Source organism: Podarcis vaucheri, assembly GCF_965113315.1.
Source record: "Podarcis vaucheri genome assembly, chromosome: 8".
Taxonomy (NCBI): domain Eukaryota; kingdom Metazoa; phylum Chordata; class Lepidosauria; order Squamata; family Lacertidae; genus Podarcis; species Podarcis vaucheri.
The window spans coordinates 73,852,582-73,880,274 of NC_138766.1; the positions used below are offsets into that span (position 1 = coordinate 73,852,582).

Below are 27,693 nucleotides of genomic sequence, written 5' to 3' on the forward strand. Positions count from 1 at the left end.
CAATCTCATGGCATGGGTGAAATGTCCCCCACATTATATTTGAGAGTGGAGACTGTAATGGCAGGATGCTATCCCCATGTTCAGTGCAACACGTTGTTTGGCTGTTTCATTAATTCCCATCACACCACTTCTTGCCATTGCCCCCCTCCATATTTTCTCCCAGCCACATTATTTAGTAAATTCCCATCTGAAATTTGCTTGCAAAATCAGAGAGAAGTTTATGTTCTGGTGTATACTATTTAAATCAAATACATCTGATGAATGTGAATGCTAATGTGAAAATTTGTTTCAGCCAAATATTCTAATTTGAAACAAACACACATGAAAGCTCATAAAGTATATGCAAGGCATGCCAGAAACAAATGTGCATTCCCCATGATTACAAAGTCTTCTGTTTAACTCTCTTTATTTCCTCATATAGATATAGAAAGAGATTAATTTGGCCCCTGGAATGTAAATATGAATATTTCGCCATTATTTAAAATGTGTATCTAAACGGCCCTTACTTGAATAGAGTTACCCTGTGGTCTAAAAGGATACTTGGAGATAGCCCGTTTAATCATTTCTGCATGCAAATACTGCCAGAAAGTAATATTAAAAAACATATAAATCAGATGAGCTGTGTTCAGATTCAGGAATTAGGTCATCATTCAGCATTGATTAGTAAATGCCACTTATTATCAGCCAATACTCTAAGCTCCTTCGCACTTTTTATACCCATCTGGGATGTATTTTATCCTGCCTTCTCAGAATATATATATATATATATATATATATATATATATATATATATATGCAGGTTTTGGTGTCTTCGGGTGTCTTCCCGTGTAAGAGTCGGGGTGTCTGTGCGACGTTTCGACGAGGTCTCACTCGTCATCTTCAGGCTGGTGCTTTCGGCTTCTTGTTACTGGAACAGAGCAGAGTCTGGTGTTTGAGTTCCTATAAATACTGTTGAGGGGTGTGGTGTATAGCCTCCCACGTTCTGGGCAAAGAGGAAGTTCCTAGATTAGTGTGCCTTTTCTTCTTTTGTTCCTTAATTACTTGAGGGATATCTTGAGTGATTTCATGAGTGATATTCTGAATACCACTCATGAAATCACTCAAGATATCCCTCAAGTAATTAAGGAACAAAAGAAGAAAAGGCACACTAATCTAGGAACTTCCTCTTTGCCCAGAACGTTGGAGGCTATACACCACACCCCTCAACAGTATTTATAGGAACTCAAACACCAGACTCTGCTCTGTTCCAGTAACAAGAAGCCGAAAGCACCAGCCTGAAGATGACGAGTGAGACCTCGTCGAAACGTCGCACAGACACCCCGACTCTTACACGGGAAGACACCCGAAGACACCAAAACCTGCATTCCTGTACCCGTGAAAATCTACGAAAGCATATATATATATATATATATATATATATATATAGCGCAGCTGTATGGTTCTGAAAAGAGAGGATATTTTTTTAATGTACATGTGTTCAGCATTACTGCTTTCAAATCAGAGATCCTTTAGGCTAATAAAAAGTAGTAGAAAGAAGGGAATACAAACAGTTAGGAGAATAAGCAGAACATGTCTGAAGTCACCAATTGGGAATGATCCAGGCTGAATCAAAACTTTCTATAGTGTTTTGTAGAGCCGCATGAAAAATGATTTTCCATATTTTCTCAGGCATAATATATCACTCCATAGCCTCCGAATCCTTACATCAGTGATTGCAAGGAAATGTTGGAGCAGTGTTATTTGTCCTTTGATAAGGCATTATTGTGCTGAATGCAAACAAAGCGCTTCTTCCACCTCCCAAGGCTTCCCCCCTCCCACTCCTTCACGTTGTTTTCTGTTTTCTATTTTAGGTTTCCTTGAACTAATGCCCAGGCCAACTTGGAAACCAGTTTCTTTGCTGGTTCTTATTATTGCTGATGGAAATGGTAGTATTTGGAAGTTAAAAATGCAGTGCATCCTTCTTCTGTGTTTTCTTGCTAACAGGAAATATTGGATGCAGGATCATTGTTGCTGTTAATAGTTTCATCAGCAAGAAAGATCATTTGCTTGGCTGAAAGGAGTCTGTTTCCCGTGGGGGATATTCAGAGTAGATGCAACTGGCAACTAGCAATGCGAAAAGAAAGCAACAGTGGATTTTTGCTCAGTAGGCACTTCTTGGGCTTGCTATGCACAATGCGAACCAATGAAAGTTGCGCCATCAAAGGCACAGACACGCTCTGCTCTGTGGTAGGTTGGCCAGCTGTTTGGCATCTAGCCTTAAGATTTAGCTCCCTCCTCAGTTCCACAGCCAACTTCTGTAGCCATCCTAGATTTGGCAAGGGAAGTGAGACTTTTTATTCACGAAGCTGTAGCAAGTTCCTACACTAATGCCTTGATGATCAACATTCTTTGGTTAAAAAAACAACTGGGGGGGGGGGACATTGGCCAAGCTTAAATCTCCCAAGATGAAGAGATTTGCATATTGGTAACACGCCTCATTATTTTAGTGGTGATTTAGACTGTTAGCTGTAAAGGACAAAGCTCTTGCTGTATGACTTATGCTACTTTGTAAAGTATCATGATGGCACAATATGAATAGACACATAGGATTAGTTCTAACTACTATGACCAGCCTGCGTCTTCGCAGAATGTCAGATAATTTTAATTTTCACCTGTGACCTGATCATTTTAACTCAAGATGCCAAGAACTGGTGTCCCCCTCCCCAAAGAAAAACAGGTACCATAACTCAACATGTTACAATAAGTCACCAGGTGACTCGGGGCAGCCCTGAACAGATACTGGTTTGACATTAGGGATGTGGGTGGTGCTGTGGTCCAAACCACTGAACTGATGTGGGCTTGCCAATCAGAAGGTTGGCGGTTCAAATCCCCATGATGATGTGAGCTCCCATTGCTCTGTCCCAGCTCCTACCAACCTAGCAGTTCTTTTTTTTTAAAGTTCTTTTTATTATGTTTCCTTCATCATACACATACAAAAGAAAGAAAAACAACCAGTTCAATAAAAGAAAAAATTCTAATTCACACCATAGTTGAGTGAATTAACAAAAAAGGCACTAAAAAAGAAAAAGTAGAAAAGTGAAAAAGAAAAAGAAAGGTGCAAAAAAGTAAAACATATAACAATTGACATACATCCACTTCCTTCCCTCCTGATTTCGGGTTTCTACTTTTAATAGTTTCATTTTACTGCTGGTATTGGTTTTTAGTTTACAGCATCGGAAGTTTTATATCAGACCTGCTGTAGTTGGTAAGTTACTAAAATTACCCTCAATGTAGGCCATGAACTTATTCCAGTCTTCATTTAACTTTGTATTTTTTTGATTTCTAATTCTTTGCGTCATTCTTGCCAATTCTCACCGTTGGTAAATTTGTACTTTTCCAATTTTGAGCGATTAACATTCTGGCCGCTGCTGTTGAATATTGAAATAAGGTTTTATCTTTTTCCGGTATTTCTTTTCCAACAATACCTAATAAAAAGGCCTCTGGTTTTTTGGGGAATGTGTATCTGAATATTTTTTTTAACTCATTATATATCTGATTCCAAAATTTTTTCGTTTCCTCACATGTCCACCACATATGTATAAAGTTACCTTCCTTTGTTTTGCATTTCCAGCAGACTTTGTTACCAGTCTTATACATCATATTTAATTTTTCTGGTGTTAAATACCATCTGTATATCATCTTTTCTAAGTTTTCTCTAATTGCAGTGCTACCTGTGAATTTTATTCCCTCATTCCATAATTTTGACCATTCCAACCTAACAGTTCGAAAGCACGCCAGTGAAAATAGATACCAGTGGTGTAGCATGGGTTGTCAGCACCCGGGGCAAGGCAAGTAATTTGCGCCCCCTAACCCTAACCCCCAGATGTTGCGCCCGGTGCAGCCGGGCCCTCCTGCACCCCCCACGCTACGCCACTGATAGATACATAGGTACCACTGTGACAGGAAGGCAAATGGTGTTTCTGTGCACTCTGGCTTCCATTACAGCAGTCTGTTGTGCCAGAAGCGGTTTAGTCATGCTAGCCACATGACCTGGGAAGCTGTCTGAAAGCAAGATGAGTGCCGCAACCCCATAGTCACCTTTGACTGGATTTAACCATCCAGGGGTGCTTTACCTTTTACCTTTCCTTACTGGTTTGACAACAGCTGCGTTCACTGCCTACAGAGGTGCTAAAAACTACAACAAGTTGCCTCCCTAGCTGGTTTGGGAGTCCCCCCTGGTTCTGGTCTAGGTCAAATAAATGTGCCCCCACCTCCCTGGTTCTCTTAGATTCAGGCAGATGGCTAGGGCAGCTCGGAAGGGCCCTCGTGCAAATGCACACATGTGCAATGGTAGAAGCCTGGCTGGAAACCTTAAAGCCCACTGTCGCTACACAGGAGACAGATGGAAGAAACAGAAAGATGAACTGCCCCCACCCTCGTGGCTAGGAGATAGGTGGAATCATAGATCTAAAGAGTAGACTCACACATGCTGGCCAGCTTGCATTTTGACTTGAAATGTTTGTTTGGGGATTCTCAGAAGTAAGTAAAGGCAGTAAGCAGGACAGGGGAGCACCAGCCCACAAACTGGTGCTGACCTTTAAAGCCCTAAACGGCCCCGGTCCAGTATACCTTAAGGAGCGTCTCCACCCCTATCTTTCTGCCCGGAAACTGAGGTCCAGTGCCGAGGGCTTTCTGGCGGTTCCCTTGCTGTGAGAAGCCAAGTTACAGGGAACCAGGCAGAGGGCCTTCTCGGTAGTGGCACCCACACTGTGGAATGCCCTCCCACCAGATGTCAAAGAGAAAAACAACTACCAGACTTTTAGAAGACATCTGAAGGCAGCCCTGTTTAGGGAAGCTTTTAATGTTTAATATATTATTGTATTTTAATATTCTGTTGGAAGCCGCCGAGAGTGGCTGGGGAAACCCAGCCAGATGGGCAGGGTATAAATAAAAATAAATTATTGTTGTTGTTGTTGTTGTTGTTGTTGTTGTTGTTGTTGTTGTTATGCCAGGGTGGGGAAGCACTGCCAGGAAGTGAGACTAAAATCTGAGACTAAGGGTGCATTCAGACATTGTTCTACTTTTCCTGATTACAAAGCTAGCACTTCTATTCTGGATTTTAATGATCCTTTCACACTGCATTACCTGTTGCCTTATGGTACTGTGGCTTTTGGGTTGATGTGGAGGGAAGAACAGTATGCTGGAACACTGGCCCATATTTCATCATGTGGAATTACAACTGAAAACTCCTGTGATTTTCCAGATTAACAGGATAACAAATGGATTTTTTTCTGGCCGCAAATAACATGGAGAGAATTGCTAAACTAGATGATGCTACTTTTCCAGAAGTGGCTTTTACAGAGTGTGAAAGATCACAAAAAACATGGAAATTATCATATAAAGAAACATTAGAAAAATGAAAGTAGCCTGACTTTGGCTAGATAAGGCTATATTCAGGTGCTGAGAGACAGGGCGCTTTTGCCTTTATTTGCGTTAATAGAAAGTTATCCATAAGATTTTGTGAGTTTACAGACTTTGAAATTGTACTAGACAAGCTGGGCAATAAGGAGACAAGCACCAGTATATCAAGTCCATGAGATTCCCCTATCACTGTTGGATTTTGGCTCCAACAGATAAGAAACTGAACTTGGCTAGAGAAAGAACTGTGCAGCTTAACATCAGCTATTAGATCACTAGCTAGTCTCTTATTTCTACCTTGGGAAATGTTAATCTTTGGGGTTTTAACTGATGTAAGCAGAATTTTCTTGTATGGCTTAAAAAAAAACCTCTACCGCTATTATTTCCCCCCAGTATTTTCAAAATATGCATAAAATTACGGTAAGTCAAAATTCGATAGTTTGGTGATTTCTAAACCCGATTATAAACCAAATTGAACCTTGCTGCACTGCAGATGATGGAACTGGATGTGCAATAAGGTAATATCAGCTCTCAACTCTATTCTCCCCCCCCCAACGCTAGAGGGAAGGACAGTTGTATCTCTGACACACCCTTCACCCCTTTCCCCTGGCACTAGGAACAATGTCATGGCAGCAACCAGGTACAGGAAGCTCCCAGAAATGCAGGTCCCTGGGTAAATTACCTTTCTCAGTCTGTTAGCATCTGCGTCACTGCCATAATAATGATCTATACACCAGGGGGAGTGGGGGGGCAGAGACACCTCCTTCTTTCATTGCCTCCCTGCAAGTGCCAGAAAATCAGCTGCCAGATAGGTGAATGGTGGAAAGATTTGTGGTGTGGAGGAGTTCTTCTCTGGTTCAGATTACAATCCAAGCCAGAGAAAGACTCTGAACTTAAAAAAATAAAAATAAAAAAGAGGTGAGCATTATGAGTCCCAAGATTCATATTTTGAGCCAAGGAATTGACTCAGTGACATGATTTAGGTGCAACAATATATCCAGTGAATGAAAGAAAAGAAAAGAAAAGAAAAGAAAAGAAAAGAAAAGAAAAGTCATTATAATTCAGAGTGCTGATTCCAGCACTTAAGTTCTTTTAGGGTACAACCGTTTGCACACCTACTGTCAGGAGCAAGCCAGCAGTAAATCACACTTTGCAAGTTTGAGTTAACTCTTTATTAGCAAGAACACGATCTGCAAACCTACCTGGGGGTAAACACCACTGAACATAATGAGACATACTTTGAAGTAAACGTAGGTAGTTGTGGGAAATATCTCTAGAACGTTATACCAGCAGAATGGGGGTGCCTTGTCAAACATGACCACTTTATATTTACATGTCCATAGTAGATGGATATCTTATATGTCAACAAGTATAAGTTTGTACCTAGGCAGTCAGTGTAGACAATACAGAATAGTCTGATTCATGTAAACGAGCTTCATATATTTTCTCATATTCCATCTACTAAAACCTTCCAATTGTATATGTTCGGTTAGTGAGTTTCTAATTCATTGCATGCACACAGTGACAAAAACATCTGGACTCACCTGTAATTCTGCTTTTCATTTCCTATGTAAAATCTATCGTATTGTGAATATGCTCGGCTTCCTTCCCAATCCATTAGTTCAATTCTTAGAGAATAGTGTCTTTGACTAGTGGTTATTGCAAAGATAAACTCATTCCCCAGCCAATATTCACCAGAAGGACTACCAAAGCCCTAGAAAAAAAGAAATAATATTCAATTTATTGGTCTTTGCTTACATTTCTTTAATACTTAAACTATAGCAACTGTCACTTGAAGGGAAACCAACTTTCATAGTTGTGATAAAACTTGACTAATACCCACAATATTATTGAAGTTGTCAGATGCAATTTGGAAATACGAGCTCGTATTTTCGTTGACAACTATTATTTTTGCCGCTGTTTGTTGACTATGATGACATGAGATTGCTATGAAAGTTTCCTCATGTTTGAGGCATAGAGTTACTACTTATTTTTCCCAACTCCTCATTTATTAAAACATGGCAAGCTTTAGGTCAGATCAGATGTACTCTTTGCAAAAGAATTAAAATATATCAGGTTGGATCCAGACAAAGTTAGTCATAAGGTAGCCATGATACCCTAATTTTCCAATTGATTTTGATAGACCTTGCGTTTGCTTCTGCTGCAGAGAACATTTATACTCTACTTTATTAATTACTTTGCTATACTACTTTAGTAATTATTAATTATATTTCTGGGTTGTATCCAATGTAGTGCTAGGCAACCCGTTCTGTTAGCACAAAGATTTCTGCTTGTGCAATGGAACTTCCACTCTCTCCTTCTCCTGTACCCCCTAAATTTGCTCTGGAATTCTCCCCAACCCTCTGCATCAAATATGAGAAGGATACAGGGCATCTGCAGCGGCAGGAGGAGTGGAAATCCCATTGCACAGGCATAAATTCTTGTACTCATGGAACGAGCGCACGGTATACCTTCCTTTGCATGTGAAATTTTATTAAAGAGTTGGTTTTATGGCTTTAATGCTATTAATTGTTATAGGATTTTAAAATGAATTTATTATAAAATTAAAGGAATAATAATACTAGTTTGAATGCAACTCATGTTGTCTAGAAAATGCAAAAAAGGATGGTACAAAATTCCCAGGAGAGAATGGGCGAGATGGACAGCATTAGCTGCTAATATAAAGGTAAAGGGACCCCTGACTGTTAGGTCCAGTCGCAGATGACTCTGGGGTTGTGGCGCTCATCTCATTTTACTGGTTGAGGGAGCTGGCGTACAGCTCCTGGGTAATGTGGCCAGCATGACTAAGCCACTTTCTGGTGAACCAGAGCAGCGCATGGAAACGCTGTTTACCTTCCCACTGGAGTGGTACCTATTTAACTACTTGCACTGCGTGGGACACGGGTGGCGCTGTGGGTAAAACCTCAGTGCCTAGGACTTGCTGATCGCAAGGTCGGCAGTTCAAATCCCCGTGGCGGGGTGAGCTCCCGTCGTTCGGTCCCAGCTCCTGCCCACCTAGCAGTTCAAAAGCACCCCTAAGTGCAAGTAGGTAAATAGGTACCGCTTTATAGCGGGAAGGTAAACGGCGTTTCCGTGTGCGGCACTGGTGCTGGCTCGCCAGAGCAGCTTTGTCACACTGGCCACGTGACCCAGAAGTGTCTTCGGACGGCGCCGGCTCCAGGCCTCTTAAGTGAGATGAGCGCACAACCCTAGAGTCGGTCACGACTGGCCCGTACGGGCAGGAGTACCTTTACCTTTACTGCGTGCTTTTGAACTGCTAGGTTAGCAGGAGCAGGGACCAAGCAATGGGAGCTCACCCTGTCGCAGGGATTTGAACCGCCGACCTTCTGATCTGCAAGCCCTAGGCTCTGTGGTTTAACCCACAGCACCACCTGTGTCCCAGCTGCTAAAATAGCTGTCTACTAATAGATGATATTGAAAAGGAAATACCTTTTGAAAAACAGTAAGAAGACAGCATGTGTTTTCCAAACCGATAGGTTCTACACTTTTGTTGTGAGCCACATTAGGAACATCTATGTAGAAAAGTGTCATAAAATAAAAACAGCACCACTACTACCAAAACATAATGGCAGGCCCAAAGGATTACCATATCTAGAAATGCCTGTTATAATTAAACCACATATTTATGCCCACTTGATAAATTACAACATAATGTTGTTTTTATTCATGATTTTGGCCTGGTTGGGACATCCAGCAGCCCTCTACGCTCACACACATGTGCATGCATGCTCAATCAAACTGGCAATATTTAAGCTCCTGCTGACCGTGAAATAAAATAAACAACCTGGCAAGCAAAGGCAACATTGATTTGGGACACAGCTAATTGCCCTTGTGGCATGTTTTAAAATGGCAGACTGTCATTTAAGTGGGATGCCTTTATCCCTTAGGACACCTGGAGTTTCCCATAGAGCCATTGGCATTGTCTGCCTGGTTGTGTAGCTGAAGTAGCAAAGCAGCAAACATTGGTGCTGAATGCACTAGAAGAAAAGACATGAACCTGGACAGCTCTGTTGGACGTCACTTTAGAGGGCTTTGCGCCCTGATGGGTCTAAGGACATAATGCATCACTCGGGTCTCCTTATTGCAGAGGGGAGGATGTTTTCCTTGGCTCTGCCCAGCGTGCTAGGCATAAGAAGCCTACTTTCCTTTGTCCCATGGTTTCTTCCATCCCCCCCCCCCGTGATTTCCAGGCACAAGTCTGGGCGGTTTTTCTTTTATCCTGTTTTCATTGTTGCCTGGGAAAACCCACAGTTTACTGCTGAATTGGAACAAATGTCAATCCACAGAAAACCTGACTGACGTTTGTTCCAATTCAGCAGAAAACAGCAGGTTTTCCTGGGGGAAGTAGAAGGAAAAACCTAAAACCTCTCAGACCTGTGCCTGGACATCACAGGGCAAATGTGATGAGCCCGCAGTATAAAGACCACCATTTGTTTTGGTGCGAACTGATATGGCTACAGTAAACCAGGTGTGTCCAATAACAACAGTCAATTGTTAAAATGTTACTTCAATGACGTTCTGATCAGAGGGCTATATAACAAAGGGAACTGGAGACAAATGACATTTTATAATGTTTCAGCTACTTAGCAAGAACCACCAAAGGCCAATCTACATTACCCGTTAATTGTGCTGCAATTAGCGGAGCTGAAATAACAAAAAGGGTTAGGGAGTCTGTGTGAGTTTTGAAAGCAACTGCAAGGCTCTTGCATGACTCTTAATAGAGCCACTCAGAATTTGCAGACTCAATGTTAACAAGGGGGCAGGGGAAAATCCCATGGATGGTGCAAAAGGGATTTATTACTTTTGGCAAATTTCATAAGGGTATCCTATTTGAATCGTGTTCCTTCAGCGTCATTAAACCATTTTCTCTCTTGCATTGTTTATTTTGTCTGAAAATGTTCATAGGAAGCTTTGGCGCTTTTTGTAGGCAATCCCTCCAAATTGAAACCAGACACAGACAGTATAGCCTATGGGTTCATCTCTTGTCAGATAGCGCACTGAAGAAAGCAGTTAATATGTCAGGTAAGCCCCCCTCCCCCCAATCTCAGCAATCATGCCTTTCCAGGGACTATAAAGAATAATCAGGGAGATTCTCAAGCTTTACATGGGAATACGCAACAGTCTTTTGAACATTTCTGGCAATAATTTTATTACTGTGCACGATTTCTTTTTTTGATGCATACTCCACTTTTTAGATATTTCTCACAAGGCTGTAACAAAAAACCACACACACACCATAAACAATACAGTGGTACCTCGGGTTAAGTAATTAATTTGTTCCGGAGGTCCATTCTTAACCTGAAACTGTTCTTAACCTGAAGCACCACTTAGCTAATGGGGCCTCCTGCTGCTGCCGCGCCACCGGAGCACGATTTCTGTTCTCATCCTGAAGCAAAGATCTTAACCCAAGGACTATTTCTGGGTTAGCGGAATCTGTAACCTGAAGCGTCTGTAACCTGAAGCGTCTGTAACCCGAGGTACCACTGTACCACTGTATGTATAACGTTTTGCGAGGGGGGAATCAACAACAAAGTCAAAATTGTAAGAATAGCAATCAAAGCTAGCAACCATTGATAACCCCGTGAATTTGTCCAGTGCCCTTTTAAAGTCATTCAGGTTGTGGACATCTGTCATAATACCCCCATCCACACTTTGGTTAAACAGAGGAAGGGAGATCAGGCCAACCAGAGTGTTCCTCTCTGTTTGCCGTCCCTTATGATTAATGTTTCGCTACCACAACATCAAAGTTTTCGTTTCACCAGGCTGCCTGCACCAAAAAGCTACAAACTCCCCCAAGAACACCTCTACTGTGGGGTTTGGTTGTTAAGGGTGGGTGGTTAAAATAACAGAGACCACAAAGTTTCATGAACCAAGATTAAAAGCTAATGAAAAGGATAAATAGAAAGGTTGTTCTTAGGATAAAATGTTTTCACATATGAATAGTTACATGCACACAATCAGTGGTGGACCTACATTTTGGGGGTCTGAATCTTGAATGGTCATGGGGGCCCCTTTGTAACCAGCAAAGAGGTCTGTGTAACCACTGTTATCTTCTACAATGGGGTTGTTCCGTGACAGATTACCAAACCTTTACAACACCTGTGCTACTGACTCTCAAACTTTGAGTAACAGAAAATTGATCAATTTGAGTTGTGTGACTCATATCACGTCTACTAGACCCATTATTATTTTTTAAAGCAATGTTGGCTAAGGTCACTTCTGGGCCCCCTCTGGGATCAGGGGCCCTGATGCTTAAGATTCATTAGTTTTATAATAGACACAATCAATCCCACAAGAGGAGCAAAGTACAGAAAACAAAAGCAGGTTGAACTCATCCCAACAGCTGAGAGTTAAGGCCTTAAAGATAAAAGTCCTAGAAACCTTATTGGCAGTTTGCAGCTCCCTCTGGCTTGTCATCTTCCAACACCTACATGATTTATTGTTCTAGAGATCCGTGCCAGTCTGACAATCATTGCAAGTAGCTGGCTAAATATACCTTTGCATATCCCAAACTACAAACAGACACAAACATCAAAGAAGTGCACTTTTGTCTGAATCCCGTTTGTAGACTGGCCCACCCAGAATCCACACCTTACCTCATTATTTCCTAAAACCTCCTGAGAGGCTTACCTGAGAGAGATAGCAAATTAACTCCTTGATTCCCCAACCAAACTATATACAATATTTCTGTTTCTTTTTAAGCAGCCCGTTTCCTTCACAGCCATCACTATATCTTCTAGTAATAAATTCCATAGTTTGGCTATGAATGGTGTGCATCCTCATGCTTCCTCCATGTGCCTGCAGAAGACCCACTGGCTGTCTTCTAGTTAACCCACCTGAGCCAAATCTCAGACAACCACAAAGCAGCCATGGTTTTTCTCTACTCTCACCCGGGAAGATGAGGCATGAGGAGAGCAGAGACCTGTTTGAGAACCAGAGCAGGGGTTTCCTCTTGCCACAATCCCATTTGAAGTAACCCAATCGCATTTTATCTTAGAAATTAAGTAGGGTTGAGCCTGGCTAGTAGAGGCATAGGTAAACTTGGCCCTCCAGATGTTTTTGGCCTACAACTCCCATGATCCCTAGCTAAGAGGACCAGTGGTCAGGGATGATGGGAGAGCCAGTGTGGTGTAGTGGTTAAGAGCGGTAGTCATGTAATCTGGGAAACCGGGTTCGTGTCTCCGCTCCTCCACATGCAGCTGCTGGGTGACCTTGGGCCAGTCACACTTCTGTGAAGTCTCTCAGCCCCGCTCACCTCACAGAGTGTTTGTTGTGGGGGAGGAAGGGAAAGGAGAATGTTAGCCGCTTTGAGACTCCTGAAGGGGAGTGAAAGGCGGGATATCAAATCCAAACTACTACTCTTCTTCTTCTTCTTCTTCTTCTTCTTCTTCTTCTTCTTCTTCTTCTCCTCCTCCTCCTCCTCCTCCTCCTCCTCCTCCTCCTCCTCCTCCTTCTATGCCTGGGCTAGTACTTAGGTAGGAGGCTGATTGGGAATCCTTCATGCTTTGACCTCCTATTTTGTGTTTCAGTGAATGGTCATTAACTAGCTCCAGGTTCTCTGGAATGAAATGGGATTTTCCAGATCCATTTCAGTGGGGCTTTAGGCCTGATTTTGGAACTGAAACTGCCTTAGTCACCCTGTGAGATTACTTTTGCCGAGAGAGGGGTGAGAGAGTTCAACACTGCTGATTCCCTTGAAGGCTTTTGACGCCATCAGTCATAGTAGCCTCCTGGATAGGCTGCCTGGAATAGGGGAGGGAGGCCTTCCTTTGCAGTTTTCCCGCTCCTGTTTGGATGGTGAGTGTTAGTAGATTTTTGCTTCACCCAACTTCCATTTTTCCTTTGCATCCACACATCTGGGAACCTGATATTTCAGGGTTCTGCACTTTAGATGTTTGTGTGGTATGGTGAAGCAGGAATATGTAATGTCTGGGTCAAGGCTAAGTGGTATACCCTTCTGCATTGCATGAGCAAATCTTCTGAAGGCAGCTATAATTTCCCCAACAGAATTTATATACAATGCAGCCAAGCGCTATGTGTTATGAAACAACTCTTTTTGCTAGAGCTGAACTCTCCTTGTCCTTTCTGACTAGGGAAGGCTGCCATATGGGTATTATTTGAATAATACATGGGTAGCATTTATTACAGCATCCCTAGAAATGCTGTACTCAGCCGAACCAAGCAGATATATAGCCGCACGTCAACACAATTCCTCAAACAGATGTTATCCAGTAACATTCACAAAGGGAGGATAGCGGATTCTTTTTACCACAAGCTCAGGCAAAGAAAGTGTAATCAGCTTTTTGTTCAGTAGCTGAGAAATGACTATAAATTAATTAAACAAGAATGTATGTGGTGGCTTGTGGTTTTATCTAATAGGTTTGCTGAACTGCGTGGGGCGGAAGTGTCTCAGCTTCTGGTTACATGATTTTTGGCACAGCAAGTTTCTTCTGATCTTGTCCATCCATACCACTCAACCTTCTCCTTTCACCCAGCTGCAGACAGTTTGGTCAAGCAGTGGTACATACCTGGCCTCTTGATAACTGAGCCACTACTCTCCAATTTCTCATATTCCACCCTGGCCTTTCTTGTATATTGTAGGCTTATAGGCATTTAATTTTGCTTTCAGAAGATGCCTGTTTGCAGCATTTCCCCCCTTTAATGTCTAGATTGCTGAGGCACCACAAAGTGTTTCAGGGATCCCTGATCAACTCATACCACCTCACAGAGATCTGCCTTCACCTCTAGAAATCCTCAATCCCACCAAAGTAACCCTGCTATGATTCGGAACTCATCTGAATATAATGCACATCCTTATTCTGGTTAAGTATGCCACATACCAGAAACAAGGAACTGAAATAATCTAAAGTAGCTGTATTTAAATTAACAAAGAACCGTAAAATCAATAGCATGAGTAGTTTAAAAATGCAGAATATTTATTTTGATCAAAAACATACCCTTCAAACTAAGCCAAATGTTTTTTGTTTGACAAATGCATGTAAAAGTGGTTTTCCCACTAAAAAAAAAATCATTAGTAGTGAGAGCAAAATGGAAACAGTGAAGCAGGCATGACTAACTCTGAAAACACAAAGCTTTTAAAAATGTCGTCAACACCTCATTTGAAAAAAAAAGAGGAAAATATTTAATCAGGAACAATTTCTTCCTAATTTAATAAGTTGCTTGACATGTTTTCTAGTTTTAGCCTTGTGGTGTACCCTGGCATCCTTCAGAAAGTCTTGAAACTTCTCTATACCCTGGCACCCTCTGGAGGACACAAGGACAGCTAATTTCATTTGTCACAAGATCATATGGAGAAGTGCTGTCAAGTTGTTCCTTGTGTTCCAGAAACCCAACAGGCTTCAATTACATTTGGGCATTTAGTGACAGTAGCCCCACGCTGTGGAACAATCTTCCAGCAGAGGTTTAGCAAGCATCATCAGTTTTGACTTTCAGGCATCTCTCTCTCTCTTTTTAAAATAATGCTGACAGCCTATGCAGTTGTTTAAACCACCCCCCAGGTCAGTCATTTTAATGATTGTTTTGTACTGTTTTGTACTGATATATTGTGAATTATTTTTGTACACCACCCTAATGTTATAGTATACAAATGGCAATATACAAATACTTTCGTAATGGAACAAAAACCCAACTATTTAAATAGCCGTCCCTTTATCTCTGGGAGTACGGTAAATGCAGAACAGAAAAGCCCAAAACAGTGTTAGCTGCCACCATCTACTGACTTCGGAACAGGAGTTCAGAGGAGGTGACTGAATACAAATAAGGGTGGTGTAGAAATTCATTGTGTCCTTAAAAAAGAAGAAGAAGACCAACTCAGTTCAGCATTTCTGAGTTTTCTTGCACAGTAGAACACAACTATTAGTTGGATTATCCACTTCTTTGGATTTTGCTCTGCAATAGTGGTCTCAAAAGGTGCACATTTTAAAAACATTAGTAAGCACACACAATGTGTATGTTAGGATGAAAAAGAATGTATTGAAAATGCATATTGTATGGGTAAATGAATTCAAAGTTCATACAATTTACATGTGAACTTTGTTTCTGTTAATTTTGGAAAGCCTGAAAAAAAAAATAGGACGTATCAGATCTATAACTGAGAACACCAGTGAAACTGACATAGAACGGACTTAGGCGGGTCTGCCCATCCTTAAATGGAAGAGGAAAACACTTTCAGCACTGAATCCAGACAAACCTACTTCCCTTCATGCCACTATTGCACAGCTAGCAGAAGGAATGCAGATGTCCTCAGAGTCTGATGATTCATTCTGAGAAACCACACCATAGCCTCAGTCTCATCAGTGATAGTGGAGCCAATGGCTGCTAAAGCAGGCCAGGTGCATTTACCTACCAGAGGCAGAGGAAGCCAGCTGGACTGAGCAACAGCCCCATTTTAGTCTCAGTCTAGGAGTGCCTGGTGCTGAAGCAACATTTGAGCCTGCTCCTGTCAGTCTGTCTACAGCCTGAGCTGCTCTTGGAGCTGTCCATGGTTCTACCTTGACCCTGAACTCTTGCCTTCAACATATACTCTTCCTATGAATGTGAACTGCTTATGGGTCTGCTCCCTTCAGGTTGGACTGGAACATTCAATGGGCTGCAGTTACTACCCACTTGGACAAGAACACTTATGTGGTGACACAAGTTCAAACAGCACCTCCATCTGAGGGCATCCCAGCAATGAGTCTCTCCACAGCCCTAACATCTGTTGTTCCCCCACCTCAAATTTAATACAAATTTAATACATAATTTGTAAATGAATAATCTAGGGCAGGTTTTCCCAAACTTGGGTCTCCAGCTGTTTTTGGACTACAATTCCCACCATCCCTGACCACTGGTTCTGCTAGCTAGGGATGATGGGAGTTGTAGTCCAGAAACAGCTGGAGACCCAAGTTTGGGAAACCCTGATCTAGGGCAAAATATCTAGTATAGTAGTTTTCCTCAGAGCAGTGACTGTGATCCAAAGCAGCTTTCTCCTTTAAAATACTAGTCATTTCCCTGTGTTTCCTTCCAGAGACAAATCTCCCTCAGTACATGAGAAGCTCCCATTCTTGAGCAGAAGTCCTTTCCCCTTGTTCACAAGGGAGTTTGGAGCTCACCCAAGGTTACTTTTATTATTCATGCTGAATGTGACACATCCTCTTGGGGTGAGGAATGGAAAGCATAGACAAAGGCAACAGATACATCCCAAAATCTGCGAGGCATGGGGAGTTTCTGAGCAGAGAAGCTCTAAGAAGTATGATTCATGTTAAATCAAATCAAGAAAGGGGTCTTTAGATGGCTATATGAGACTTGAGTCACATGGTTCTTCTGGCTTTCCTGTTTAAAGGCCACATTCCCAGCACAAGTTCTTAACACAGTGTCCGCTTCAAAATAATAATGATTTTATAGCAATATCCCCATGGATTCTAGGCATAGAATTCCTGTAAGTAACTCCCCCCAGCTTACCATCTTGTATTCTTTCCAGCTTTTTTGGAAATCTAGGCTCCCATCTTCTCGGTGTTGTATGACTGTCCAGCCTCCTCCTGCAGTCTCCATGTTACAAAAAACCTAGGCATAAGAAGATACACTCGTGAGGTTCACTGTGCGGATCTGGGCCCTTGATAGATCCAGATCAGCTTCCTGCCTCCTGCAGTGGCCAATCTGAATTTTTAGAAAGCTTTGCAGAAAAGCAAATTAGATAGTAACCCATGTTTTTTAATGCCTAGATTCTAAACCCAAAAGGGGGGGGGGGTAGAGAGTAGAGAGCTACTGAACATGGAGGGTGGATTTCTTAATCTCAGTGACCCAGGGAGCAATCGTATACACAAGAAGCTGCCACAAAGCAAGCTGGCATAAGTTACATCAGATCCAAACTCCACCAGCAGTGGAGCCACAAGCTAAGCCTGTGAGAGGGAAAACAAACCTTCAAAATAGTTTGAGTTACACTATCATCTGACCCTGTCAGAGCCCTCAGAAGACAGGCAAGCACTTACCACACTCTGAGAAGGCGCTGCACCACTCGCACTGTGCGAAATATACCTCTGCCCACACACATTGGTATGTAAGTAAGCCCCCCTTTCCACACACCAGCAGCTCTTTCAGAGCTGTTTCCCTCAGGTGCTATCTAACACAGCTTTGATATCTGTCCGGTTGAAACATCCACATAGATGGGATCTATAGCACAATTCTTTATAGCCTCAGCTGAGAGAGTGTAACAGTTAGGTGGAAGAGACCCACACAACCACTGTTGGCCATGTGTGGGAAGGGTTGGGCAGTGGCTTCCATGTTCCTGCAGGTGCATGCAAATGGCACGAAGGATCCACACCACTGTGCGCTTTATACTGCACATCTTTTATGTGAGATGCTGGGCCATATACCGTATTTTTCGCCCTATAGGACGCACTTTCCCCCCTCCAGAAATGAAGGGGAAATGTGGGTGCGTCCTATGGGGCGAATACAGGCTTTCGCTGAAGCCTGGAGAGTGAGAGGCTCTCACTCTCCAGGCTTCAGGAAGCTCTGCGCAACCCTCCGGAGCCCGGCTCGAAGCCGCGCTGGCCTCCGGAAGGTCGCGCAGAGCTACCTGCCCTCCCGGGCTCCGTGCAGCTCTGCATTCCGAAGCCTCGGGTGCACTCTTTAGCGTGCCCGGGCTTCGCACAGCTGTCCACAAGCCTGGGGAGACCGGCGAGGCTCCCTAGGCTTGCGGATAGCAGACTGTTCTGGGGGCTGGGGTCAGGGGAAGCTCGGGCTTCCCCCGCGCCAGCCCCGTGCGGGGGGAAAATAATTTTTTTTCTTTATTTCCCCCCAAAAAAACCTAGGTGCGTCCTATAGCACGGTGCGTCCTATGGGGCGAAAAATACGGTGTGTGTGTGTGTGTGTGTGTGTATGTGTGTATATATATATATATATATATATATATATATATATATATATATATGAATGATGCATTCCTATGCCAAAAGGAGCTTTCACTGACTGTATAGCTTACACGGTCATGTATTTAGGAAACAAGTTAGTCAAAATATTCTCAGCCCTTTCCCTTTCCCAGGAGGGGGAAAAAATGAAAAACCCTGATTTTCAGGTTTTGCTCAGTCTTCTTACTTGAAGCAATTTCCTTAAATATGTTCATACTCAGATGCACGTGCTCCAGAATGGTTGAAAGTATTTCAGAGTTCCTCTCAATGTGATCTCTTAGGAAAGCTACATGCTCCGCTGGTGTTTAGAGCATGATTTTAACAAAAGTTGTTATGAATTCAGTGCAGGTCTCAGCATTCTCACGCAGGAACATAGAAGGAAGCGGACCTCATGACACTAGCTGGTAACATAACGCTGTACATGGCCTGATCACATGGGGGTCACTACCCAATTCCTTTCAACTGTTTCCTTCATAATTGTCCAAAGGATGCTATTTTATCCTTAGCTGAATCAATTCCATGCCTTTCACTCCAAGGGGTATTGTCCATTCTGGTGTTATGCGGTTCCCACTACTGAATGAACTTCCAGTCTGCTTTATGAAGCCAAGAACCCCACATTTTGTGTCAAAGGAAGGGGATTGTACAATGTCCCCCACCCCCGCCACCAAATGGAAGCCTTATTTGAGGAGGTAAGATCAAAAAAAGAAAAAAATATATAAATAAGTGCTTTTGCTTGGAGAAAAACAATTTGGCTCTCTGCTTCCTCCCACAATGACATTTGAGTGCAAACATTTATCTGCACCATGCGGCTTCACTGGTCTTTGATTTATAACCGCCTTTTTAAAGCAATTCATGTATCTTATTTAACACTCGCATCAAGCTCCCAGAAACACAGTGGCTACTTTTTTTGCACATTAAATCCTCATACACCAGTCTGTAGGCTTATGTTTCCATATGGCAGCTGGGGGGAGGGCATGGCTGGGGGGGATATATAAGCACACCCACACATACAGGAAACTTCTTGAAGTGTATTTTTTTTTAATTTTTTTTAAAAAAAATCCATTCCTAAATAGGTTAGGGAGTTTTACTGTTCTGAGTAATGTAGCATATTAAAAATGAGGAATCAGACAATGACAGAGGGATTTGCAGCACTAAATTATTCACTGTGTGGTCTGGTCTACTCCATAGCAATGGAAGGGAACACCTGCCACATTAACAGGAATGGCAGGCTGATTATAAATGTTAGCTTACCACTATCTGAGCCAACAAATGTCCTCAACTGGCTCATGTCCCAGACAAGGTCAAGGCACTCAGCTATTAAACACCTTTAACATGTTTTGAGGTCGAAACTTGAATACACGCACGAAATAAGAACTTGAATTGCTCTGCTTTTTTATTTTATTTGCTTGATAGTGGATGGAATATAACCTGAATCATCACAAGGCAGTGGAGTCTAATGAAATGAAACTCCCTAAACTGATAAGAGATGTATCAAATTTACAACAACCCTATGGAAGCGTGTGCTTTTGTTGTTGTTTTAGGATTAAAATATACCATAGCTCTCAACTTTATTTCAGATGCTGCCAGTCATATGTCAGCTGAAAGAATTCCATCAAAAATGGAAACAGGAGTGGGAAATGTCATCTTCCTTTTCTGTCCCATGTCTGGTAAAGAATAAATCCAGTGACTATGATGGGTACAACAACACAAATGACGTTATCTTTGGCCGAAGGTGAACAGTAGCTGAATGGAAACAATGCCACATGTGACTAATGTATGGCAGGATGAAAAAGGATGCCTTCTTACATCCCTAATGATGGACTGGTCGGAAGAAGTCATTGTGGTACATAGGTGACTCCACCCAGGACTCTTTCTTCTCTCCCTCTAGTAACTGGAGATACCAATGAAATGGATCACTGATGGGACAAGCAGTTTGAAACTATCTAGCACTGCTCCAAGCATTGCTTTTTCTTGCTAGTTTCTTTAGACGTCTTTGTATTTAGAGGATCAGAGGACCAGTGTGGTGTAGGGGTTAGGAGGGGTAGACTTGTAATCTGGTGAACCAGGTTCACGTCTCCGCTCCTCCACGTGCAGCTGCTGGGTGACCTTGAGCTAGTCACACTTCTCTGAAGTCTCTCAGCCCCACTCACCTCACAGAGTGTTTGTTGTGGGGAGGAAGGGAAAGGAGATTGTTAGCCACTTTGAGACTCCCTAGGGTAGTGATAAAGTGGGATATCAAATCCAAACTCCTCCTCTTCCTCCTCCTCTTCTTCTTCTTCTTTTGAGGCACAATATTGCAACTTACCTTATTACTGCAAAATTTCAAAATCCCTGTTAAGCAGACACCTGCTTTAAAATCCCTTCCTGCAGAAATTGAGGAGAGGGGCCAGGGATGCATAATATCTCTCAACATTAGAATTTAAAGATATGATACCCAGATTGCAAAAGGCCAACTCTTGAGCTCTGAAGAGTATCTAATGAAACAGTTTTTTTTAAAAAAAAAATCAACCCACAAAAATTATTTACCTTTTTAGGTTCTGATATGTTATTAACATAAATAGTGTAGACACCACTTTTGTTGAAGCCAGCTTGGTATGCATCAGCACAGTCTCTGAATGGCCTGTCATCTTCTCTTTTTGTACTCTTTAGTACAACTGAAAAACAGAAAACGAATATGGTGTTGACATCAGCAGTAACAGCTGCATTGCAGTGTTATTTCTAATGGTGTATTTTTTGTTAATGGTTGCTCTAATATTTTTACAATGTGGTGACATAAAAATACTTTCATAAATAGATCAATATAATATACAAAAATTAGAGGCATTTAATTCAGTGACAAGCAGAGTGATACCACAGCCTGAGCAACTGAGTCTAGGTTATCCTGGTCAAAGGGCAGATCCACACTCGTGGTTTTTAACGTTAAGGATGGGTTAAGGAATGCTGTTGATAATGTAGATGGACACATGGTATCCTACTTTTATGTTCATAAAACGTTATTACCTTGTCTTTTTATCACTTAATTTTAATTGTTTTATGCTGTTATATCAGTGCAACACTGATCATATGTCCCTAGGTAGTGTTTTGTCTGGTTTTTTTACTGCATTCAAACTCTGACCCCCCCTCCCATGGTATTCAAGGGGCAGATAGCAAAGGACATGGGGGGAGAGAGGAAGAATTAAAATGTGAGACCAGATGGCAGAGCACAGCAACCAGCGTGGCCAGGTATTACTTACATTTGATGGGGGGAAAACCAAAGGTTAAAAAATGTTTTTGATTAACAAGTATGCCCTGTGACATTTTAGGACGACATATCTAATAGTGTTCCAATAGGGGGAAATAATGTTCAAGAGGTCAGTGTAGATCCAGCCCAAGAACAGCTGCAGTTGGTGAATTAGCCTACACTGGGCAGAAGCATTCATAGCTGTAATAGGTATGAGTTACTTGTGCGTAAACTGGTGCCTTTCTCGGTTAATTTGCCTTGTTAAACCTTTCTGACTGCACAGCCCCTTCTCATCGTGGCTGCCTCAGTCACTGGCAGAATCCGTCAGTGGGCGTTTCTTGAACCTCTTCCAGCATAAAAGTTGTTTGACACCCAGTCTCCTCCTCCTCTCACTGCGCGGGAGTCTTCTGCGCAGGGAAGGCGTGTGTAGTGGAGGACCTGGGCTCTCCTCACTGATGTCCAGTGAAGAGTCCTGGAGACCTCTCTCCAATTCCCCCGTCTGCCCCCCTTTATCCCTGGTGTTGCGCTGATTGGCTTCCCCCTCTACTGAGCTGTTTCTCCCTCTGCTGCTGGGTCCTTCGCCAGCATCATCTGGGAGCCTCCCCTTTGCCTCTCGCTCCGATGTCAGTTCTCTGACAATAGCCACAAAAGCCACTTGAGACTCCAGTGATAAGCCCTGCAGAAAGAGGCAAGTCCTCACCTGGTGCCTAAAGAGATGGGGAGTGTTGATGCTACCTGGACCTCATGGGGAAGTGAGGACGATATCCCTGCTACTCCTAGGGCCTTCTGGTGGTTCCCTCACTGTGAGAAGAGAGGTTACAGGGAACCAGGCAGAGGGCCTTCTCGGTAGTGGCGCCCGCCTTGTGGAATGCCCTCCCATTGGATGTCAAGGAAATAAACAGCTACCTGACTTTTAGAAGACATCTGAAAGCAACCCTGTTTAGGGAAGTTTTTAATGTCTTATGTTTCATCATGCTTTTAATATTCTGTTGGGAGCTGCTCAGAGTGGCTGGGGAGGCCTAGCCAGATGGGTGGGGTATAAGCAATAAATTATTGCTGCTGCTGCTGCTGCTGCTGCTGTTGTTGTTGCTGCTGCTGCTGCTGCTGCTGCTGCTGCTGTTACTGAGAAGGCCTTCAGCAAGGTATAGACCTCTCCACAAATGATACAGTAAATCAGGGGTCAGCAAACTTTTTCAACTGGGGGCTGGTCCACTGTCCCTCAGACCTTGTGGAGGGCCAGACTATGTTTTGAAAAGAAGAAGAACGAATTCCTATGCCCCACAAATAACCCAGAGATGCATTTTAAATAAAAGCACACATTCTATTCATGTAAAAACACGCTGATTCCCAGACTGTCTACAGGCCGGATTTAGAAGGCGACTGGGCCGGATCTGGCCCCTGGGCCTTAGTTTGCCTACCCATGCAGTAAATTAACAGATAGAAATAAACAGCTACAGGTTTGATGGAGGAAGTTCTCTATCCTGCCAACATGCCTATCTGAAGCACACAATATCTGCTGACGAACGAAGGTGGAAGCCCTATGTTTAAGTTATGCTACGATACATAAAACTCGCATTACCTATTAACGGCATGATTCGTGACTCACAATCTGTTGGCACTATATAAATGTTTAACAGTAGCAGCAGTAAAAGTTTTACGGAGGAATCTTAACGTCTTTTGTTACACTTAGAGAGGGAAAAGGCAACAGAGCTACTGTTACATTGCCAGATTAGCACATACTCTCTCCCTTTTATTATCAAGGAAAACATCCATTTGCTGCCTTCTTCACCTCACTTTTCTTTTGAGTTCCTAGCACAGCCCGATGGATGAGGCCCAGAGTTTATTGTTTTAGGCTGTTTATCTTGAAAGAAAAATCAAGGCAGCTTAGAAGTCAAACAGTGGGAAAATAGAATGAGAAATCGGAACAATAAAATAGGGTGCTGTTGGCTTCATTCAAATGTTATCATCAGTCTGGGTTGCTGAAAGATTGCTCAGATAAAAAAGATTTTATCTTCTTCTGGGAAGCAAATTCCACTAAATAACGGCTAAGGCTATAAAGGCTTGCCAGTTGCCTTGAAGCTCTGATAAAGAAAAAAGGCAGAACCCGGAACAGCCCCAGTCTTGCTGAGCAAGAAAGCTTCTATGAGAAGCTCCCTGTGTTATGCCGGTCCCAGGCCTTAAAAAATAAAGTCAGCATATTGAACTTTACCTAGAAGAACTTTAGCTAAAATAATTGTTTTGTAAAGGTAAAGGGACCCCTGACCGTTAGGTCCAGTTGCGGACGACTCTGGGCTTGTGGCGCTCATCTCCCTTTATTGGCCAAGGGAGCTGGTGTTTGTCCACAAACACTTTTTACGGGTCATGTAGCCAGTAAGACTAAGCTGTTTCTGGCGAAATCAGAGCAGCGCACGAAAACACCATTTACCTTCCCACCGGTGCAGTACCTATTTATCTACTTGCACTGGTGTGCTTTCAGACTGCTAGGTTGGGAGGTTGTTTTGTAACCTAGGCCAAATACAAATTCCAGCAGCTGATCCGATCAACAGATGTCACCATATTCTATCTTTCCAGCATGCTGTGATCGCTATCCAAGGAAGAATCCTGCTATTTTTATGGTAGATGTTTTGTTTCCTGTAAGTCACCACCACCAAAAAGCACTTGCAGGAAGGAATCCAACAGGTAGAGAGTATTTTTGTTTTGTTTTGTTTTTATAATCACACACATTCTCTACCTGCCGAATTTCTGGGGGAAAGTTTTTATTTATGGCAACAGAATATTGTTTCTCCAGCAGGGTATTCATTGATTGTCCTCTTACTCCCCCATCTATTATTTTAAATATTTATTAGTTGTTTTTTCTTACAAATCTGTATATATACTTATCTGTTTATGAAAAAATAAATATATATATATTTTAAAAAAAGTTTAGTACACACAGAAGTTCAACAGGTGGGTCATTTACAATCACACTTATTCTCTATCTGTTGAATTTCTGCCTCTGATTTTATTACTAAACAATAGGAAAAAATGGCAGGAATGTTTTATTGTGAAGAAGGACTACATGAAGAAAATGAAATACAAGCTTGATAACTCAGTTCCTTTTGTTTTTACATCAAATCAGGAATCTCAGCATGGTGTGGTGGAACAATAATTCCCTTACAGGTGCCTTTCCCCCAAAATAAAACTGGCATGAAAACTGAGCTGCCAAGCAATTGTGTTCCTTAAAGACTGATGCATTTCCTCTTTCTTTCTCTTTTTTGTTTGAGCAACGAAAACCTTTGCCTTCTTGGCAAAGTTCCAATTTGTAATTACTCCAGGATGGAACTACGTTCTCTTGTATCCAAACGAAATGACTTCTGTGCCAAGAATTATCTTCCAGTCACTGCCCTTGTGCACCTCTATTCTATCTTCCCTTACTTGCTCCCACCCCTAAACTGAACCCCCCCCTCAACACTGTAACCCTTTCCTCCTCTAGGAATGTTGCTGCAATCCCTTGATCATTTTGGTTACAAGCAGCTTTTAGAGATTTAGATTCAGGTAGGTAGCCGTGTTGGTCTAACGCAGTCGAAATAAATAAAAAAATGTCCAGTAGCACCTTATAAGCACATGAAAGCTTATACTCAGAACAAACTTAGTTGGTCTCTAAGGTGCTACTGGACATTTATTTATTTATTTAGAGATTTAGGATATACTTCTTTAAGACACTTAGGTAAAGGTAAAGGGACCCCTGACCATTAGGTCCAGTCGTGGCCGACTCTGGGGTTGCGGCGCTCATCTCGCTTTATTGGCCGAGGGAGCCGGCGTACAGCTTCCGGGTCATGTGGCCAGCATGACTAAGCCGCTTCTGGCGAACCAGAGCAGCGCACGTAAACGCTGTTTACCTTCCCGCTGGAGTGGTACCAATTATCTACTTGCACTTTGACGTGCTTTCGAACTGCTAGGTTGGGAAGAGCAGGGACCGAGCAACGAGAGCTCACCCCGTCGCGGGGATTTGAACCGCCGACCTTCTGATCGGCAAGCCCTAGGCTCTGTGGTTTAACCCACAGCACCACCCGTGTCCCTTAAGACACTTACTTAGCAGTAAATTTGGGAGACCAGCAAAGCCAATGTGGTGCACTCCAGAATTTGGTGACTGCAACTCCCATCAGCCCATGCCAGCACAGCCAATCATCCACAACATCTGAAGTGCATCACATTGGCTACCCATGCTGCAGACATCGGTAGGATTCACTGTTAAACATGAAAGACCATAATAACCTAAAGCTAGAAGACATGCTTCTGCTTTGCATGCCGAAGATCCTGGGTTCAGTCCCTGGGATGTCCAAGCATGCCTGGTAGGGTTGCCATATTTCAATAAGTGAAAACCTGGACAGAAAAAGTTGTTGAGCTTATTTCTGCTAAACAGCAAAGAGATTTTGAGCTTTCTCCTTAGGAAAATCAGCAAAAACAACACTGCCGACATCAGCTGCCATACATCCAGATTTTCCAGGAACATTTAGCAGATTTTCCACCCGGACACTGCTTGCGGCAGAAGAAAGACTTCTTCCTGAAACTTGGAGAGCTGCTCTCAACCTGTAAATCATTGTGAGTGATATAGAACAATGGTTTGACTCAGTATATGGCAGCCTCTTCATGATCTGGCTTCATATCTAGGGCTTACATTGAAAGCTGACCCTAGCTTGCCTCTCCTTCCTTGAATTTGCTCTGTAACTGGAAGTGGACCAGTCGCATCCCTGTGGACGGAATGTTAGAATGAATGGGCATTCACTCTCTCCACAGAGATGATTCTGGCTGAGAAGAAAAGGGCAGCAGCAGTAAGGCATCCATGTACTGTTAGAGGCTATTAGGCCTTTTTACTACATTGGAGTATGATCCTAGAGAGCAAAGTATATTGTGCGTTTTAATAACCACAATAGTGCTATGCCTGCACTTTAAAAACAAAACAAAAAACAATGCCCTCATTTCACAGCCACTTTGGAACCTTTTTTTGGCTGGGAATTGAAGCATAAATGCAAATAAACATTTGTGGGTATATAGTGATCTTTGATATCAGTTGCTGGGAAGCAAGAGTAGGAGAGAGTTATTGCATTCATGTTCTGCTTTTGTGTTGTTTTTAGGCATTTATTTGGCTCCTGTGGGAAACAGGATGGTGGACTAGATCGGCCTTTGGTCTGATGTGGCAGGGTTCTTTTTAATGTTTAAATTTGCACTAATTAATGTTTAATTATCATGTTTAATTTGCTAAGCGGAGCAGTTCAGCTGCAGAAGCTTGTCTGTTTTATACCTATTTATGGGGTGGGGTATAATTAATCACAGGAAGACTTCAGCATTCCCAGTAGCTTGTGCTAGACAAGATAACCAAGTCTGGAGTGTAGATAGAACCTTGCTGACTGTCACTCAGCAACAATGCAAGATTGCAATTACTATACTCTCTTTTAAGGCCAAACTACATATGATATTCAATGCAACAATTGCTGTTGTGAGTGAATGTGTGTACGTGTGTGTGTCAACACCAGTGCTGGAGGACCAATCAGGATCAGAATTGCAGTGTGTGGGGAGTGGGGATAACTTATTCCTCCCACATTGCCTTCTTAGTGAAAATCACCCTCACAATTTGGCATTATTTGGTTTAGAATGGAAGCTTCCAATATTTCCAACTCTGTTGTTGTTATTGTGGAAATTTTTATACACCTTGAAATCCCACCTTTTACCTAGGAAATGTGCATGTTCAAAGTTGACACAGTATTTCCTTAGTGTTGGGATTCAGCTTTTTCATGCTATAATAAACCTTGAGGTGATGTGTGAAAAGCTGAATATTGCAAGTAGGAGTTGATGGACACAGGAAGCTAGGCTGGAGGCTGGCACTTGTAACATTTCCTTGCATCTACCATACTCCCTGTTGTTTTTGTCCATTGAGTTGGGAAAGATTGAGGGAACAAGGAGAAGGGGACAACAGAGGACGAGATGGTTGGGCAGTGTTCTTGAAGCTACCAACATGAGTTTGACCAAACTCCGGGAGGCAGTGGAAAACAGGAGTGCCTGGCGTGCTCTGGTCCATGGGGTCACGAAGAGTCAGACACGACTAAACAACAACAACCATGCTCCCTAATGCATGGGGAAGGGCTGTATCTCGATGACAGAACATCTGCTTTG

At 42.6% G+C, this 27,693-nt stretch overlaps 1 protein-coding gene across 1 annotated transcript in view; it reads right to left on the reverse strand.

The window, feature by feature from the left end:
* ANGPT1 (angiopoietin 1) overlaps nucleotides 1-27,693 on the reverse strand; it is a 164,230-nt gene that overhangs the window by 21,011 nt on the left and 115,526 nt on the right. Inside the window, exons 6-8 of the mRNA XM_082235731.1 lie at nucleotides 20,850-20,977; nucleotides 16,879-16,980; nucleotides 6,942-7,111 (exon numbers count right to left, since the gene is read on the reverse strand). Coding sequence (XP_082091857.1) covers nucleotides 6,942-7,111; nucleotides 16,879-16,980; nucleotides 20,850-20,977 — 400 coding nt within the window. The remainder of the gene's footprint in view (nucleotides 1-6,941; nucleotides 7,112-16,878; nucleotides 16,981-20,849; nucleotides 20,978-27,693) is intronic.